This window comes from Homarus americanus, unplaced genomic scaffold (assembly GCF_018991925.1).
Source record: "Homarus americanus isolate GMGI-L3 unplaced genomic scaffold, GMGI_Hamer_2.0 scaffold39155, whole genome shotgun sequence".
Lineage (NCBI taxonomy): Eukaryota > Metazoa > Arthropoda > Malacostraca > Decapoda > Nephropidae > Homarus > Homarus americanus.
In genome coordinates, this window is record NW_024737042.1 from 3401130 (window position 1) to 3420669 (window position 19540).

Here is a 19540-nt window from a genome sequence, read left to right on the forward strand (position 1 = left end):
TGTAGTAATTCTCTCACAGATGGTGTTATGCGGGGCCTCACGTGGTGTAGTAATTCCCTCACAGCTGGTGTTATGAGGGACCTGACATGGTGTAGTAATTCCCTCACAGATGGTGTTATGAGGGGCCTCACGTGGTGTAGTAACTCCTTCACATATGGTGTTATGAGGGACCTGACGTGGTGTAGTAATTCCCTCACAGATGGTGTTATGAGGGACCTGACGTGGTGTAGTAATTCCCTCACAGATGGTGTTATGAGGGGCCTCACGTGGTGTAGTAATTCCCTCACAGATGGTGTTATGCGGGGCCTCACGTGGTGTAGTAACTCCTTCACATATGGTGTTATGTGGGGCCTCACGTGGTGTAGTAATTCCCTCACAGACGATGTTATATGAGTGAGGTGTGGTCCCAGGCCTTCCTATCGTAGACGGATTAACACATCTCTGGTTGTTGGGTCTCATGGGCCGTTATCACTGGGTACCTGGGACCTCACTGTGTGAAGGTTAACTTGGGTGCGACTGTTACTGTTGAGTTGTTCTCACTGACTTAAGCACTGTTCACCTCTGTTTAACACTGGTTCCATTCCTTTCCTAAATGAAATAGTAACTTCTGGCGAGAACTTGTTGATGTTCTGGTGGGGAGGAGGGTTCAGGGGAGGGAGTTGGTATGGGCCAACTTAACAGTTGACCTGGCTGCTCCGAGAGGTACGTGTGGGTGGCTTGGGGTTGCTGTGTGTGTGTGAATGTGTGTGGGTGGTAGGTTGTGGGTGGCTTGAGGCTGCTGTGTATGTGTGTGTACATCTGTGTTAGTGCGTGTGGGTGGCTTGAGGTTGCTGTGTGTGTGTACATCTGTGTTAGTGCGTGTGGGTGGCTTGGGGTGGTTGTGTGTGTGTCTTCCTCCCTTGCTGTCGTCACTCTGTCTATCCGATACCCGACACCGTGCTGTCCTGTTCGCTTGGAACCTTCCCTGCCTGTCTCTTCTGCTCACTGACTTTTATCAAAACACCAACTGTTATTTTTTTTTTTTTTTTTAGAAATTAACTTTTCTAATTATGACTTATTTATCGCAAGTTTGTTTATTTTGGGGCGTGTTTTATCTGCCTCATATGTTGGTATGTTGTGTACCGTACCCTTCTTTGTGTAATTTCGTTGAGCCAACTGAAAATTAACCCCCTAATTTATTTTACCTGGTGATTAATCATCTTTACGCTATCTGAGGAGTTAGGTTAACATTAGGGTAGATTAGGTGAGCTCTAGGGTAAGTTAGATAAGGGTAGGTTAGCATTAGGGTAGGTTAGGTCTAGGGAAAGTTTGATTGGGGCAAGTTAGATTAGGGTAGGTTAGCTCTGGGGTATAGTCGATTAGGGATGGGGGCTAATCTTCAGGTGACTTCTCTCATTTTATCTGTACCAGTGAGTATGTGACGCATATTCTAATTACCCAGTTACTTATTCATCCAACGTAAGGAGAACTGAGAAGGAAATGTGTTTTAATCCCTTCTTAACCTGAAACTATAATTATCGGTAATATAATTCATCCCATGAGGGCCATGATCTTGTGTAACTTACGGTGGTCCAGTGAGTGTCATGGTGTCTGGCTGGTGTTTTTTTTTTTTATTAATAATTTTTATTGGTTTATTTTGTATTTATTCTTTATTTTTGTAGTTTTAGTATTTGTTTATTTATTTATTTATTTTGGTAGGTAGAGAAAGGGGATGGTTGTTGAAGTATCCTAACGCTTACTTAACATAATCTAATATAATCTAACCTAACTTAACCTAACCCAATCTGGCGTAACCTGTTCTAACTTAACCCAATGTCTTAACTTACCTAACTTGACCTCACCTAATCTAGTTTAAGCTAAGCCTGTGTGACCTACAAAATTAAGCTTGTGTGACGTTTACGATAAGCCTTCTTAAGGGTTGTAACCATTGTGTGTGTGTGTGTGTGTGTGTGTGTGTGTGTGTGTGTGTGTGTGAGAGGGGGAGGCAGATTGAGTAGTGGCGTCACATTGTCAGCTGGCTAAACTTTTTAAAGAGAAACTGCACGTTTTTTGTCATGGCGTGTTAAGTTAAACTACGTGAGCGGACCACATGAATATTAGACGCCCCCCAGCTTATTTCACCAGAAGGCTAATCACTCTAACGATACTTGGGGGAGTTATGTTAAGGATAGGTTAGCTTGAGGTTAGGTTAGTATTAGGTTAAACACGCACTAGGTTAGGTTAGGACTCATGATCCTGGTGGGTAAGGTATAGACCACACAAGAACCTCTAGTCAGTAAAGTAACCCCTTACTGTCACTGTGTCGGAGTGCCACCAGTGAGACGTGTCACCCAGCAGAACACACAAGAGTGCCACATAACTGGATGTCACGTACTCTGACACTCACGAGACAAGCGTGTTACCCACCTGCTGCAGGCCCAAACATGGGAATATCTTGTTTGAATATATGTTTTTACCTGACGTTTACCCGGGAGCCTGTGGGAGACCGACCTGGAGAATTTGCATAAATATGATAACTTGGGGATTATAATACCTCCACCTTATCTCACCTGAAGATTAACCTAACCTAACCTAACCCATATTAGGTTACCTTAGCCCATCAAACCAAACCAACGCTCGGTTAGGTCGGTGTGCAGAGATTTGTGAAGTGAAACAGTTACTGTACTGTTAGGAGCCTCCCCCCCCCCCTTCCCTCGAGACGGAGACGGATGGGCCAAGCAGACAGTGGTATTATCTATACTATAATTACTGTTCTTAATCTTCCCTCCCCCACCGCACTTTCGGCCCAATTAACACCACTACTTCTTCTACGTACATAATATCGAGGCTTTAGTTCATCTTATTGATGTCTTTGTTCGTTATTTTGGGGTTTTAGTGCATTCTGTCGAAGTGTCAGGACATTATATCGAAATTTTGGTACATTAATGAGGTGTAACACACACACACACACACACACACACACACACACACACTCACTCAAAAGAGAAAGACTGTGTGTGTGTGTGTAGGGCGTGGCCAAGCAAGGGATTGTGTGTCCCTGAAGCCTTCCTGTCTTCTGCCTAGTTGATGACACGACGAGATTGTCACATCTCGTTGTGGCCCGTCTAATGACGTCAGTCTTCTTGTTCCGAGATGTGAAGGATCATCTGAAGATTAATCACCCTAGTGGTAACCTAACCTAAAAACCTTAATTAACGTAACCTAAATTAAACCAGTCTAACCTAACCTAAAAACCTTAATTAACTTAACCTAAATTAGAATAACCTAACGTAACAAACTAAATTAACCTAATCTAATTTAAATTAACATAATCTAACTTGATTTAGCGTAAACCCAAGTTAACCTAACGAGATTTAACGCGAACTTAACCAGATATAACCAGTCCTTTCACTACCCTAACCTACCGTCCCCAGACACAGCATTTAGGTTTTTAAGCAACAGGTGAAATAAGCTGGGGGACTAATCTTCAGGTGAGATAAGATGGGGAACTAATCTCCAGGTGAAATAAGCTGGGGGTTAATCTTGCGGCAATGATGTGAATTTAGCACCAATATACTGTTATGTTTCTTACTGAAGTTATCCCTTCCCAACACCAGTTTATTTCCTGTATAATTTGGGACTAATAATAATAATAATAATACAGTAATGCAATGAATGACTCGGTCGTAATATGGGGCTAGAGGTAACCAGAACTTGACGGAGAAAGTTGCTGCTGCTGACTGACTGACAGAGAGAGTGCTTGGAGGAAGAGGAGGAGGGGGGCGCGGAAGTAGGGCGCGCCCACCATCTGCTACATGATATTAATTTACCTCACACTCTTTCTTTCTTTCTTTCTTTTTCTTTCTTTCTTTCTTTCTTTCTTTCTTTCTTTTTCTTTCTTTCTTTCTTTTTCTTTCTTTCTTTCTTTTTCTTTCTTTCTTCTTTCTTTCTTCTTCGCTTCTTCGTCTTTCTTTCTTCGTCCTTCGTCTTCTTTTCTTTCTTCTTATTCTTCAGTAGTGTTTTATTACCTCGACCTACTCTTGGTTAAATGTTGTGATGTTTGGTGTGTTGTATTTGTTATTCTTTGTTCTTTTAGTTGTGGTTCTTATTGTTGTTGTTGTGGTGTACCTAACTATTTCTCTCCCTATCACCATTTACTTATTTTAAGTCATCACTGCCATATATATATATATATATATCTCTCTCTCTTCTCTCTCTCTCTCTCTCTCTCTCTCTCTCTCTCTCTCTCTCTCTCTCTCTCTCTCTCATCAGTCTCTGGTTCTGATACATTCACAAAATCGTCTCTGCCAGGCCCGTAATATTGTGTTTCGTGGCCATGTTCTTAATACCTACAGCCATATAAGATTGTGAAGGCGGATTATGTCTGTCCAATCACTGTGGCGTGTGTGTGTGTGTGTGTGTGTGTGTGTGTGTGTGTGTGTGTGTGAAAGAGATGATAATAATAATTGACGCTTTATTGAAAAAATTCAGCAGTCTGAAGGCTGAAAATATACATTGGACAGAAAATAATGATTTATTACATACAAAGACATGGGGTGGGTGGGTCGTTTAACAAAGGCTTTCACTACTAAAAGGAGAAGGAACGTGGAAGGAACATACAAAATATAGTTTACAGTTGATGGTTGGGGCTGGTCTCTTGCCCTACTGTATGAGGTCACGTACGCCACATAGTGTAGTAACTCGTCCGTAGGTGTTGACATGAAGGACCTCACGTGGTCATGGTGTTTAATGCTTGCTTTGTACGGATAAAATTTTAACCTGAAATTACAGAAAGTTGTAGTTAATAATAGAAGCTTGTTGGGATCACCTGAAGATAAGACACCTAAGCTTATTTCACCTAAAAATGAACCATCCTATTACTAACCACATCTGACTTCACTTTACCTAACCTTCCCCCCCCCAGGTGGCGTCAGGGTGGTTAATCAAGGTGAAATAAGCTGGGAGGGAGGGTCAATCATTCGGTGAAATAAGCCGGTAGTTAATAATCTTTAGGTGATCCCTTAGCTACTTGGTCCAATTACCCGATAACAGTGTAAACAGTTTATAAGATGTCCTTTATTATGAAAAAAAAAACGGATTGTTTGTTTGTCTCGGGGAATTAAAACAGTATTTTTAGTCGGAATAATACAGAGTAACTACAGTGATAATGACATGATTGAGCCTTCTGTGTGCTGAAGAGGTGAGGTGAAGTTAGGGTAGGTTAGGTGTGGCTAGTTTAGGTTACGCAATGTAAGGTTAAGTTAGGATAGGTAAGGTGTGGTTGGGTTTGGCTAGATCAAGTTAGGTAGGGTAAGGTGAGGTTAAGTTAGGATAGGTAAGGTGTGGTTGGGTTTGGCTAGATCAAGTTAGGTAGGGTAAGGTGAGGTTAAGTTAGGATAGGTAAGGTGTGGTTGGGTTTGGCTAGATCAAGTTAGGTAGGGTTAGGTTAGGTGTGGTTAAGTTAGGATAGGTTATCGTCTAATCAGCAGGTGCTAAGTTACGTATGGTCTCAAAATACCTCAGTTTCCGATTGACCTTTACAAGTATGGGATCTTTATTAAGGCGGTGTTATCAGCTGTGTGGTAACGTGAAGAACTCGAGTTAAACCGGAAATTCACACCAATTTCATGTGTCCGGTTGTGATGAGACTGTGTGGGTGTATTGATAAGGTGGCAACAGCTCTCCCTGTTAGTGTGTGTATGTAGGGCTATGGTTAGGCCTGCTAGTTTGTGGTGCGTAAGATGGTGGTGTTGGGGTGTATTAGGTGAGGGTGGACCCGAGTTATTAAAGGTGAGGGTAAAGTAAGGGTGACGTGTTTTTTTCCCCTTACATACTCAGCTGATCAGTGTTTTTTTCCCTTACATACTCAGCTGATCAGTGTTTTTTTTCCTTACATACTCGGCTGATCAGTGTTTTTTTCCCTTGCATACTCAGCTGATCAGTGTTTTTTTTCCTTACATACTCAGCTGATCAGTGTTTTTTCCCTTGCATACTCAGCTGATCAGTGTTTTTTTCCCTTGCATACTCAGCTGATCAGTGTTTTTTTTCCTTGCATACTCAGCTGATCAGTGTTTTTTTCCTTGCATACTCAGCTGATCAGTGTTTTTTGTTCCTTGCATACTCAGCTGATCAGTGTTTTTTTTTCCCCTGCTGCACTCACTCAGCTGATCAGTGTTTTTTGTTCCTTGCATACTCAGCTGATCAGTGTTTTTTGTTCCTTGCATACTCAGCTGATCAGTGTTTTTTGTTCCTTGCATACTCAGCTGATCAGTTTAATGTTTGTTTGGGGATCATACCAGCTTATTATCAGGCTAGCGGCACCCTTACGTACCTCGACACTTGGCCAGACTATCCTTAACGACTTAGGTTCGTGAGAGGCAGATCTGTGTTATTCGTACGTGGCAGGTCGGGTCCGTGAGAGGTGGCACCTGAAGATTAGCTCCCCTTCTAGTTTATTTCACCTGATGATTAAACACTTTAATGCTACCTGTGGGGTTAGGTTAGCGTGGTTAATCGTAAGGTGAAATAAGGTGGGAGGCTAATCATCAGGTGATCCCAAAACTGGTACAGGGCAGCTGTGGATAGTATGAGGATATAATTCACAGTTGATATTGTTGGGGGGGGGGGGTATGTATACAGTGGTGTGCAGTATGTTGTAGTCGTGGTTTAGAGTGCAAGTTGCGTGGTTTGTTGATCAGTAGATGTGTTATTATTGAGTTGGATAGTTTGCGGATGTTTTTGTCGTGGTTGTGTTTATGTTTTGAGCTTAAGATTCCTAATTATCTTGATATGATGCTGCGCAGGATGAAGCACTTTTGGTAAACACGATTTCTGGTTCACATTCACAATGCATTACACGTCGTTTGGACTCGGCGACGCACTTTTGTGACTAGAGAAACAAGTTCACTTTTACTGAGTGTGTGTGTGAAGTCTTACACTATGCGAAAATATAAGAGTTGTTTAATTTACAGAAATATGTAGGGCTATTAGAGCACGTGGCAGTGAAGAGTACAATAAACACGATTTAGTGCCTTTGGACAAAGAAAGTTGCGGAAACTGTATTGAGGATTGGTGACAAGTGAGGTAAGACTGTGTAAGGTGTCGCAGAGTGTGTGTAAGTGCGGCACTATTTAGTGTGGGTGACGGGCAGCATGCCAGGCATAGTGTGCTCAAGCCCCCCTCCCCCGACCTCCACCAGCACCCCCAATATGCCGTCCAGTGTCACCACCACTACAAGTATTGAGGTGTCTTGGCGGTCCCCTGATGCCAACGACACAGTGCCACCCTGGCCGGACTCTGAGTCAGGGATAGAAGACTCTCCGGACAGTGTGGATGGTGGCAACATGCCTCTTTCTCCGCCCATCCCCATCCCCAGTCCTCGTCGCAGTAGCCTTCAGCCTTATCGCAACTCGGTATCACCGCCCACCGAGGTTGAAGACACACCTCACCCTACAAGCGTCTCCGCCCCCGCCTCCGCCCATGAGGATGACACTCCACCGCCTCCTACACTCAAGGCCACGCCCCCCACTGCCCCGGAGGTTCCTGAGGACCCTGAGCCTCATGAAGAAGGGGCAGACGAAGGAGTGTGTGAAGTGCCAACCATACAGATAAACGAGGTATAGTATTGATTACCCCCTGTGTGTGTGTGACCCTTTTCTGCCAATTACCTTTTAGGGTGTTAATATGCTCTTTAAGTAGTGTTAAATTCCTCGTCCTCACTATCAACAACACCTCCCTTTTCAAATCCCTTATTTTACCCTACATGTATTCGGTATAAGCCATTGAGTATTATACATGAATCCCCCTCCCCTCCTAAATAATCTTGTTACCCACCTCCCAAGGGATATTAAGACTCACATCTTTATCTGGTTTTATTAATGGTGTTGGGCTGTTGTGTAAGTGACAAGCGCCGGGAGCCATTCTTCAGTTGTAAGAGTAAGTAATGGGCTACACCTGGTGAGAGACTGGCAAGGTGTTAGATAATTAGGTCTCTCTCTCTCTCTCTCTCTCTCTTTTATATATTCCCCTCCCTATCCCATAACCCCCTTACCTTCCCCTCATTCTAGCTTTCTCTTCCTGTCCCATAACCTTATACCTTTTTCTATTTATTTGTCTCCCCTCTTCCCCCACCACCAAACGTAGGCTTGCAGAGTGTAGCTTTTATAAGTACGCTGAGTACGTCGTTCTACCACTTGACACACATCTCCATCATTCTAGGCGCACATCTCCGGTAAATATTCCGTAGTAACCATTCACGGGAATAACTAAAAAAAATCGCCCTTGTAGTGTTTTCCACTGTGTATCACGAATATGACCCCCCCCCCTCCAATGACCAACATCGTGGGGGGTAAAATCATGCAAAAATTATCCTCATTATACTGTACATGTCTGACTTAACCTAACCAGAGAAACCAGGAGTTGTCCTAACCTGACCCCCCCCCCCCACTTGGACTCCGGGCTTGTGAACCCAACCTTGCGAAAATTTACCTAAATTTATTGCATTACCAAGCGTGGCGATCTTGATGATACAAACCATCTGAATTACATCTTGGACATTTTACTGAACTAGGGAGAAACCACGAGTCCTAAAGATGTCAACAGCTGCGGCTTCTTTTTCAAATACTCGTTGAATTACACACCAGTCTTCCAACGAGCAACCTTCACAGAGAAACCATCTTTTCACTAATTAAAATTCGCCAGACATCGAGACTTGTGCTGATTGGCTAAGTAAGAATTATTCGCGTACATACGAGTATCACGTGACATCGGCACTCCCTCTGATTGGCCGAGTAAAAACACAATGTATACCCGCGAACTTGTATGCTGTACATTCTTAAGTGAAAATAGCGCGAAAACTAGGAAATTTGTCCCGAAGCGCTTTACACTGAAAATATTTTATTTGTTTGTTCTTCGGCTTATTTCCCTATAAAAGAATCGTTATAAAGTTCCGAGAATGGCCATGAAGGAATATTAACCACATCTCCATCATTTTGGTACACATCTCCCGTCATTCTAGTACAGAACACATCTCCGCCATTCTAGTACAGAACACTTCACCATTCTAACCACAACTCATCTCCGTCAGTCCAGGGCCCAACCGTACCAGGTCAGCCAGATTGCCTGGCTAGCGCATGTGGGTGGAGTTTGTGACTTCACCCTCGCCATCTGGGGCCGACCCCGCCAAGTGAATTCTTTGTACCGAATGTACACGTGGAGTGCGGTCTAGTGAAGGCAATTCTGTTATTTTGGATTAATATTCATATCTTTCAACAATTATGCCAAGTGTGTGTGATATTTGGCTGTCCAAACACCAAACTTAAGACAGCAGGCTCACGAATTAAGTACTGTGTCGTCGTGCTGATACCATCAACACCAAGAATGCTGTAGTGTGCGTTGTACATTTCACTAAGGACGACTACATCGATGAAATGAAGAGTCGCTTACTTGGGATTGAAAGCCCTAACAACAAAAGGCTCCTAAAGGAAGCAGCTGTGCCCTCCCTTTATCTGCATAATGATAAGTTAAATTTATCGAGGTACCATGTATAGAGGAGTCAGATTTTATATAACATTAAAGTAGCCAATATTGAAGTCCATTTGAAATACACATGAGTGCCAATATCGTTATGATTTATTAGTAGCAAATATTTGGCGGGGTAGATAGGTAGTGTGTGTGTGTGCGTGTGTGCGCGCGTGCGTGTGCGAGCCTGTGTGCGCGCGCGCGCGCATGTTTGTAATAGGATACTGCAATTGCTCTCTCCTACTGTTGTTTTTTCCTCTCTGTTTTTCCCTGTTTTATTTTACGTTTGTCCTGCCTCTATTCCGCGTTTTTACCCTCTCCCTTTTACAGGGATTAGCCAACCCGGGCAAAGGTCACTGACCCACATCGGGGCTTGGGGGGGCGAAAATGTAATAATAATAATTCATAGTAAATATTTTTTATAAAAAAATACACAATTAAAAATAATATAATAAAATAATAATTGTAACCATAATAATAATACTTTAATAATAATAATAATCCTGTAATAATAATAGTAATAATAATAATAATAATAAAGAACCATATAGAAAAAAAATTAAAAAGATCAAAATTGAGTCAGATCAGCAACCTGGATCTTGGTCACAATTTTTGTGATGCCATATGGCAGCAGGGTCTACCATTAGACAACACATTATGCTTCCAATATCTTCCCAGGCGGTAGTACCTCCCTGTTTGGTAGCTGCCTATTACCTTCCCATCGACATTTTTTTTATCCTCTTAAACATTTACATAACTGTTAAAATTTTCTGTCTTTATTTGTCCTGTGTTTATCCTTTTTTGGTCCCCTTTTTATTTTTTAATATTACTCTTCTTGCTATCGTGTCTCGTTATCGCGCCCTTCTCTTACCCCCATAGGTTAGATCATGTTCGTTTATTAGGTTAGCATCATTGTGTTTAATCTAAAAGTGATCCGAGTCGCGTACAGGTATTAAATTGCCGTGTCTGGATTCTACCATCGTTACGGTTCCCAAACTAGGAGTAAACTATCCTGTTGGGGCATTATAACTTTTGAGTAGTTAGGTAATCTGCTAGAAATATAGGAAAGTACAGAAAGCTTGTAAATAAACAATATACTTGTACGAGTCCGGTCTTCTACACCCTCCACCTGAAATCAGAGCTGGAACTGACTGGATGTCACCTGATATCACGCTGGTACTGTCCACCACCAAGCCCCAGATCCGGCAATTAGCTGCAACAAAGCAACTTCATTCGTGTCACTGATTATATATTAATATGTTGTTTGAAACTGAGACCAGAGTTGAGTCAACACTAAAAATGCTTCCGTCGATCTATTATCGTAATTGACGATCTAGGTAATTATTTTTGCATCAGGTGGGGTGGAATCATTAGGAAGGTAGCTTTGTGAAAATATGAATATTGAGCCCCCCCCCCCCCCAAAGTTACGTCAACACTTGGGGGGGGGGGTCATGTGTAAGTTTATTGGGGAGAAAACTTACCTCGAGCCAAGACTTGCGGTGGTAAATAGAAAGTGTAATCAGTGCCAGATGTAGGTGTGTTGGTGTGTGGGTGGGTAAAGGACGAGGCTTATAGAGCACAAACCCTGCCCAACACTGCTTGAAGATATATTAACACTCAGAAGAGGTAGATAGATGATAAGTGGGTGGATATTTAGTAAAACTTCATACACGTTTACAATTAATTCGGCATGTATCTAGACTGCAGTGGTTCCCAAACTTTTTCTGATCATTACCCACTTTTCATATATGATCCTTATCCATGGCCCCCCTCTCCCAATCCATATCTCTGGCTGGCTCAGCTGCTGACTGGCTGTTCTAGTGTGGTGGGGCTTGGGATTTTTATGTGTACATAGTCTCAGCTTATGGCCCCCTAAATTTTGCTGGGGGGCCATGGCCCCCAGTTTGGGAACCAGTGATCTAGAGTCTCTAGACAATGCAAGGTATACAGTGTATTTAGTGCAGGTAAGCAAACAATGGTAAACAGAAAGGGAATTTGAACAAGGATAGCCAACAAAGCTTAGGCTTGGTTACTGATCAATACCAGTAAATTTGCAACCCTTGACTGGTCCAGTTGTTCATATTTAAGGGGAAGTTATTTGAACAATTAACCCGAGCCGTAGCACCAACCCTTATGTATTTTTATAGTACGAAATGATCTTGTAAATTATCTAGTAAACTCAGGTATTTATCTACGCAATAAACAACGTTTTATAGATTAAATATATAATTTGTTGTTTAGTGTTGGAAGCATTAAGAATTTTCTTAAACATGAAAATTAATCATGATAGACGTCGCGACGCCATTTGTTTTGCTGCCCTAACTCGATAAAGAAAGCGAGGGTGAAGGTCCCCGTGCTGCGTACTGTATTGAAGAAAGTCTCTTATAACACGTAAACAACAGTTGGCAAGTGAAGTGTAATGATGTAGGAGACAGACTGAAGTGCCTATTAAAGTTTTTAAAGAGTTGATGGACGTACTGTGTAAATGCTGTTGAATGGATTGGTTTGTGTCGGGGCTTGGAATATATCTTTGGCAGGTGGAGTGATCGTAGGTTTGGTGTGTGTGTGACGAAGGTCACCTTTGATGTCTATACTGTACATTGGGGTATAAAAGAACACTCCCATCTATTCTTCCTTTACCGAAATCTTTCTGGGTTTAGAGGTGTTATCAAGCCTAATGTACCTAATCGATATACTGTACACCTAACTTTAAGAGTTTTACCTCAGATTAACTGAGCACCATGTAGCGTTACGGTGTTTAGTTACCAGTTGATATAAACGGGGGAAGGGGCGAATCTTCAGTTTTGATGTTGAACAAACTTGGAATCTTTCATATAAGATAATTATAGTTGTACTGTACCAGGCACTGGGTTCAAATGTCAAATAGTACCCAGGGCATACAGCTCCTCGACACAATCGTACCAAACCAAACTTACCTAGTTTGTGCCTAATCTAACCCAATAAGTACCTTGCCTAACCTAGCTTAGCCTAATTTGTACCCAATCTAACCTAATCAAATTAATTTTGTGGTTGGTCACGTTTCTGACACACACACACACGCACGCGCGCGCGCGCGTGCGTGCGTGCTGGCGTGCGTGTGTGTGAATTGCCTTCTCCAGTCATAAGTACCGTATCTGTGACGAAGAAATATAGTTTATTATTACTTCTTTTTACAGATTGGTGGTATAATGAGAATGTTTTATAAATTTATACTACTGTACTGAATTGATGATTGTGGTGGTGGTCAGCGTACTCCCACTTGGCTCCTTATGTTGTCGGCTCAAGATTATCGATATTATGGACCTGCAGGTGTTGTTGTGACTTTCCGGTGATGACTGTATTGGTGATTTTATTATTGTATAAGGTTGATTTTCCTTCTCTCCCTTTCTTCATTTTTTTCTCCTAATTCTCCTCCTCCTCTTTCCTTGATAATTCTGTAAATACCAAAGGTCACACTTTCCTGTTAATCAGGTTACAAGCACACACACTGATCTCAAGACGGAACAACTTCACGCACATTAAATACCGGTACCGTAGACGTGTGTGTGGAAGACCTTACTACCCTGAGGAGTTGGTCACGTCCCAGAACATGTTGACCTTCTAGTGGAGACTGGGCATGGGCGGCATACACACACGTCAGTGCAAAGCGTCATGTGCGGATGCGGAGTTGTTGGACATGCAGTAGAGTAGATTGATTGTGAAGCTGTAAAATGGGTTAGATTAGGTTAATGTTCGGTTAGGTTAAGTTAGGTCATTGGCTAGTACCCAATTGATATTTTTTTCTGTTCTTATTCTCAGAGATTAGCAATGGGCCTTGACTGTGCTGGGTTGATTAAATCATGCTGTAATCTTCATTGGTTTTGTAAGGTTCAAGAGGTTTTAATTTACACTTGATGCCTGGTTGACACTGCTCTTTTGCATTTGCTAATGGACTTAAATATTTTCTCTTCACACTGATTAAAAGTTAACATTTCACATCTTTGCTGTGTGTATTGTATACTTGCATTTTCTAAGTAGTAGGTATTAGGCAGCTACCAAACAGGGAGGTACTACCGCCTGGGAAGATTCAGATTTGCCCCCGAGGGGGCTAGTTTATTGGGCACCCCCTTACATCCTGTGCAAGGTGAAGCGTAGAAGCGTTTACAGCGCCCAACAGGGAAGTATGAAAAGTTCCTACTTGCCTTTATGACTCGTACATTAAGGGCGTAAAAGCCTGAAGGGTCATAGGTTCTGTCAAGTTACATAAAGTGAGAGAATGAGGAGTGTGTGGGGGGAAAGTTCCCGGTACATTTTATCTGTTTATGGCAAAGAGTGGCAGGTCCCTAATAATGTCAAATGCCAGGCCTGTGACTAGGAGGAGGGGCCTGGGAAGATATTGGAAGCATAATGTGTTGTCTATGGTAGATCTTGCTGCCACATGGCATCACGAAAATTGTGAAGAAGTCCCAGGTTGCTAATCTGACTTTCTGCCTCATTTACACACAATTGCAGGGTCTCAATTGTTTCTCTTACTATTGACAACACAACATACATATATTGTTCCTCACTTTTGATTTTTTTTCATTTTGTATTTTGTGGTTCTTTATTATTATTATTATTATTATTATTATTATTATTATTATTATTATTATTATTATTATTATTATTATTATTATTATTATTACTACTGCTGCTGCTGCATTTTCTCCTCCCCCAAAAGTATCTCTACGGAGGGGTCTGATGAATTTCATAATGAACACTGACTCCTGTTGTCTTTGTAGAGTTGTCAGAATCTTTAATCCATTAAGTCATATTGTTGAACACAAAATTGTATACCCTGTATTGTACAGTATACCAGCATTTTCTATATCCCGTACATCCTGGATGAAAGTAAATATGTTTGAAGATTTGAATGAATGTTTATCTCTGTCTCGTCAGGGAATGCCTTATTTTGATAGCGTTTACAGTGACTTGTCTTATCTTTCACTGTACCATCAATAATAATAATCTTTCAAAAACTTTCATACAATTATGACCCAAGATAGTAAACATGAGAAATACTGTGTATGTCGCGAAGTAATGAAATCATCAGTACCACCACTGCCTTTTTTTTTTTTTTTTTACACGGGGATTAGCCCACCCGGGCACAGGTCACAGACCCACATCGGGGCATGGGGGGCGAAAATGTAATAGTAATAAGTAATAATAATTAAGAAATACAAAACTTAAAAAAGATCAAGAGTGAGAAACAATATATGTATGTTGTGTATGTTGTCAATGGTAAGAGAAACAATTGAGACCCTGCAATTGTGTAAATGAGGCAAAAAGTCAGTTCAGCAACCTGGGACTTGGTCACAATTTTTGTGATGCCATATGGCAGCAGGGTCTACCATTAGACATCACATTATGCTTCCAATATCTTCCCAGGCGGTAGTACCTCCCTGTTTGGTAGCTGCCTACTACCATTACTGTTATGATAATTATTACCACCATTCTCATCACCACCTCCGCCACTGCCATTATTGTTACGATCATTGTCACCATCACCACCATTATCATTGTCACCATCATCATCATCATCATCAATTTTATGATCATTATCAGGTTATGAAAAGGAATATACAGTGTAGCAAAGTTTTTTAATTTTTCCTAGGTTCATAAAATAGAGATTACTTTCACTTGTCTAATGTGGTAGGGTTTGGTAAAGCTGATACCTCAGGCTGGTGACTCAGAGATGGGCAGGTTGGACCCACAGTTTTGATTTGAGTCAAATAATAAGTACAGTACAATATATTACATATATTTTTGTAATGGAGAAAATTACATACTGTAATACTATTGTAATGCCTGTGTACTATGAATTTATGTAATGTTTACTTTTTTTTTTTTTTTTTTTTATAAAAATATTAGTGATGTCTCTATTAGCTGGAACAATTGGTGCCGAGCATTTCCGAGAATGAGAAGACTCAAAACCCCATAAAAAAAATCCATCATTCTGGGAATTTTCCAGGTAATGGAAAAATTTTCTTGAAGTTACAGAAATTGCACATCATATCTCTCGGACCCGGAAAAATATCCCCCATGACCGGAATTTTCCGAGTGCCGTAAATTTTTCTCGTAACTTCCGGAAAATGTGCCTTATTTTCATCTTTCAAACCCAGAAAAAACTCCCCAATCCCCAGGATTTTCTGGAATTTTCCAGGTACTGGTAAAATTTTCGGAATTATTTTTACAAAATGTGCCCCTTCGGAAAATTTCAATTCCAGATGTTGGAGAGTTCCAGTTAAAAGGGATTCCAGCTAATGGAGATACATCTTGCTCTGACAATTTGCGGATTTTTAATTCGCTGATGACACCCTGGATGTACCCAATAATGCGTAAGGGTAGTTTTAAAGTTGCTGGCATTTTTGCGGTTGGGATAGGGAGCCATTTGTTCTAGAGATGGTAATTTCTTTTACCTGTATTGTGTGTGTGGACACACACTTGTTGTGCTGCGGGAAAAGGCCTGCAAGCAAATCGCATAAATCACGAATCGCAAACCTGAGAATGGCAAGGGTCTACTGAACTGTACTGTAAACTACCAGGTACAAGTTTTTCCTCAGGTTTCTACATAAACAGTGTTGTACAGTACTGTACTGTACTGTACTGTATTAAGACCTGTAGAATTTTATATAATTATGAGATATTTAGATTGTCCATTCCTCTTTTTTTTATTATTGATGACTAGTGTGCATTATTTGCTAATATAGAGTACTGTACATGCTTTAAGATCTTAGTTGTTGAAGTGCAGTAAGTCATTATAATATCAACAAGAATATTCAATTGTTTAAATTATATTGTTCGAGTCAAATGACTTGATCTTTAACCTTATACAGCAGCTGTCATAGGAGGAAGTTAGGTGTAGGGACAGCAGCCATCATCAGTGGATGTTTCCATATTTGCACATACTATGGGGGCAGAGTAGGGAATCCTTTGCCACTGTTTAGGGGTTAATAGTGTGTGAGTGCAAGAGAGAAGTTTCATTTTAAAGAATACAATAACTTATATTTGTGTTTTTTTGACAGGAAACGTGTCCAGCAGACACCGGTATTGATGAGTCATCAGTTCCTCCAGTACCAAAGAGCAGTGGTGGCGGTGACTCTGAGACGTCTGAGTTTGTGGGAACAGAAAGCCATCAGCCTCCTAGAGTTCCTTCAACGCCCATCAAGTCCCCACAGAACCACACTCCTCTCAACTCCACCCCACAACCCAAAGATGACATCCCAACGGATATGTCTGATACCACAGAGAGTGAACCCGAGAGTAAAATTACATGTAAGTTGATTTGTACTGTATTATGGTTTTGTGTATACAGTCAGTGGCCGCTCAACATACATGATATGTTCCTGAAAACCTTTGCATTATTTAGATGTACGTTAATCATCATACATAGGTCAACACAGTGGTCATGACTGTACAGTGTAGGTGCTTCTGGGTATGTAGGTATAATTTTTATGGGGGATAGTAGAAGATATTGGATATACCTGTACTATAGCTTTTAAAAGTTTTTATTCATATGCCTAACGTCTTACGTATTTGATGCCTTGTATTTTGTTTATACTGTACTTGCTAGAATAATATTTGTGCAGTAGAGTGTTATTTAGAATTAATGATCATTTCTCAAGCAGTGGATTGCATTAGTTCAGAGAAATACAGTATAGAATGATGTCTAAATATCAGTAGAACTTTGAACAGAAAAAAGTAAAACAATAATGAAAAAAGTGGTACCAAAATGGATCACTTGAAGATTCACCCACAGCTTATTTCACGTAAAGATAGCCACTAATCCTACCAGGAGAGGGAGGAGGATGGTTAGGGTAAGATAAGTAAGGATTAGGGTGTTTAATCTACAGGTGAAATAAGCTGAGGAGTGAATCTTCAGGTGATCTAACAGAATGGTAAGGAAGATATGAAGAGAGAATTCAGATTTCAGGATGGATCATTAGCAACACAAACTGTTTTTGATTTGGTGTCATCAGTGAGTGGGTAAAGTGGATTGAGAGTCTGCTCTTCAGATGTGGAGACAAAATATAATATGGTAGAAAGTTACAAATACAGTATGTAGAAGAATGCTATATATTTTACAGTACCTTTATTTATTTAATGTGTTCAGGGGATCTGTTGCTTCTGGAGTGTTGTGATACATGAGGATGCTGCCATATATTAGTTTCAGGAAAATATTAAGTTGACTTCTCAGTGAAACTTAAGTGAAGTTAGTATTTATTAAGCAGTCAGAACAACTTATGATGTGCATTATTAATGTACACTACGAGTATACCCTGTATAGCAGAAATATGCAGACATATCTTTTTATTTATTCGTTAATTTACCTGCATGAAATGCATCTTATTTGTATTACTGCATTTATTTTATTTATTTATTTATTTATTTATTTATTTATTTATTTTATTATTATTATTTTTATTTTTTCAGGTTTATCATCAGGAGAATCAGTGGCATGTCCAAACCAGAGCTCACACCACCAGGGTCGTGAGATTGTCAACACCGTCTATTCTCTCCCAGTGGACACAGTCTTCACTCTCTTGTTCACCAATTCCAAGTTTATGTTGGATCTGTATACTGCCAGGAAGACTTCGGGTAAGGATTTGTCATAGCCTAGAGATAATTATCTGAAGATTAGCTCCACCCAGCTTATTTTACCTTGGAATTAACTGCCTTAGGTTTTCTGATCTTCGTAACTTCTTTCATTCACTTTGGTTTACAATTTTTAATTTTTTCATCTTAACAACAAAAAATAATATACTTCTATTCATCCATTAAGGTATATAAAAATAGAATGTATAAAACAGAAGCTAACATGTAGATACCAAAATGTTATAGATACAAAAGGAGAGTCTTCAGTGCCACAAAGCAGATTTCTTAAAAGGACTTGGCCATACTATAGCAGAAGGGAGGTCAGCTATGAAAAAAATTACTTTTCTAATCTACATAAGACAGGAATAATTTATTAGAGGATAATTTGGATCACCTTAATATTAGGCCCCCATTCATTTCACCTCAGGATTAACCACCCACCCTAACGCTACCTGGTTGGGTTAGAATAGCTTTAGTGTTAGGGTGGTTAATATTCAGGTGAAATAAATGGGGTGGCCTACTCTTCAGGTGATTCTTTAATAGGTAGTCATACAATATTCTTGAATAATCTTCATATTAAAAAAAAAAAACTTCTCAGGGCATAGACAATGGCACTTATATTTGGTCTGACAGGAAATGGTTGGAAAGTTATTAATTAATTTTACCTTTTTCCAGATGTTGTTGCAAGTCCGTGGCAGAGTAATCCAGAAACTAACCAAAAACTCCGTCAGGTTACATACACTCTCACGCTTCCTCCTAACAGCTTTGGACCAAAAGTTTCTCATGTTACGGAGACACAGGTAAGATTACTTTCACATCTTTGGCATAACTCTTGAAGCCAAAGTTGGTTTGTAATGTGAAGGTAAAGGCAGCAAGGTGCAGGAAGACCTTATGCTTTACAGGAATTTCACATTTGATTTTGTTCCATACAGTATTAAGTAATTTGTAACTGTACACAGTACAGTACATGTAATTGAAATTTGGTTAAGTTAGACTCTAGAGAGTAGGTTGTTTATAGACTATTTCACCTCTAGCTTCTAAGAAAAAATCCACGAGAATGAATTAATTAAAAAGAAGAAAATTAATTATCAAGAATGGTCAATTACTGTACTGTACATTACAGTACAGTGAACCCTCGCTTTACGCGGTCAATTGAACCCACGGAGGCCTGCGTAAAGCGAGAAACGCGTAAAGTGAACAACATAACATATGGGATTAATTGAAATAGAGACCGGGCCGACCCCCAAACTCCACTTTTTCAGACACAATACCTACGTTGTGGTAAAAATAACTTCTTAATTTTATAATGGTATGCACACACAATTAATAATTAAGAGAATTATCAATAATATTAGGTTTTTTAACACTTACAGGTAGTTCTGCTATAACGCGATAATTGTGTTCTTGTAAAATATCGTGTTATAGAAAA

At 40.4% G+C, this 19540-nt stretch overlaps 1 protein-coding gene across 4 annotated transcripts in view; it reads left to right on the forward strand.

Moving 5' to 3' along the window:
* Nucleotides 1-19540, forward strand: part of LOC121872590 (protein Aster-B-like) — a 175322-nt gene that overhangs the window by 140507 nt on the left and 15275 nt on the right. For all 4 annotated transcript variants that reach the window (XM_042375426.1, XM_042375428.1, XM_042375427.1 and 1 more), the window contains 3 exons: nucleotides 16542-16791; nucleotides 17950-18114; nucleotides 18787-18911. In XM_042375426.1, coding sequence (XP_042231360.1) covers nucleotides 16542-16791; nucleotides 17950-18114; nucleotides 18787-18911 — 540 coding nt within the window. The remainder of the gene's footprint in view (nucleotides 1-16541; nucleotides 16792-17949; nucleotides 18115-18786; nucleotides 18912-19540) is intronic.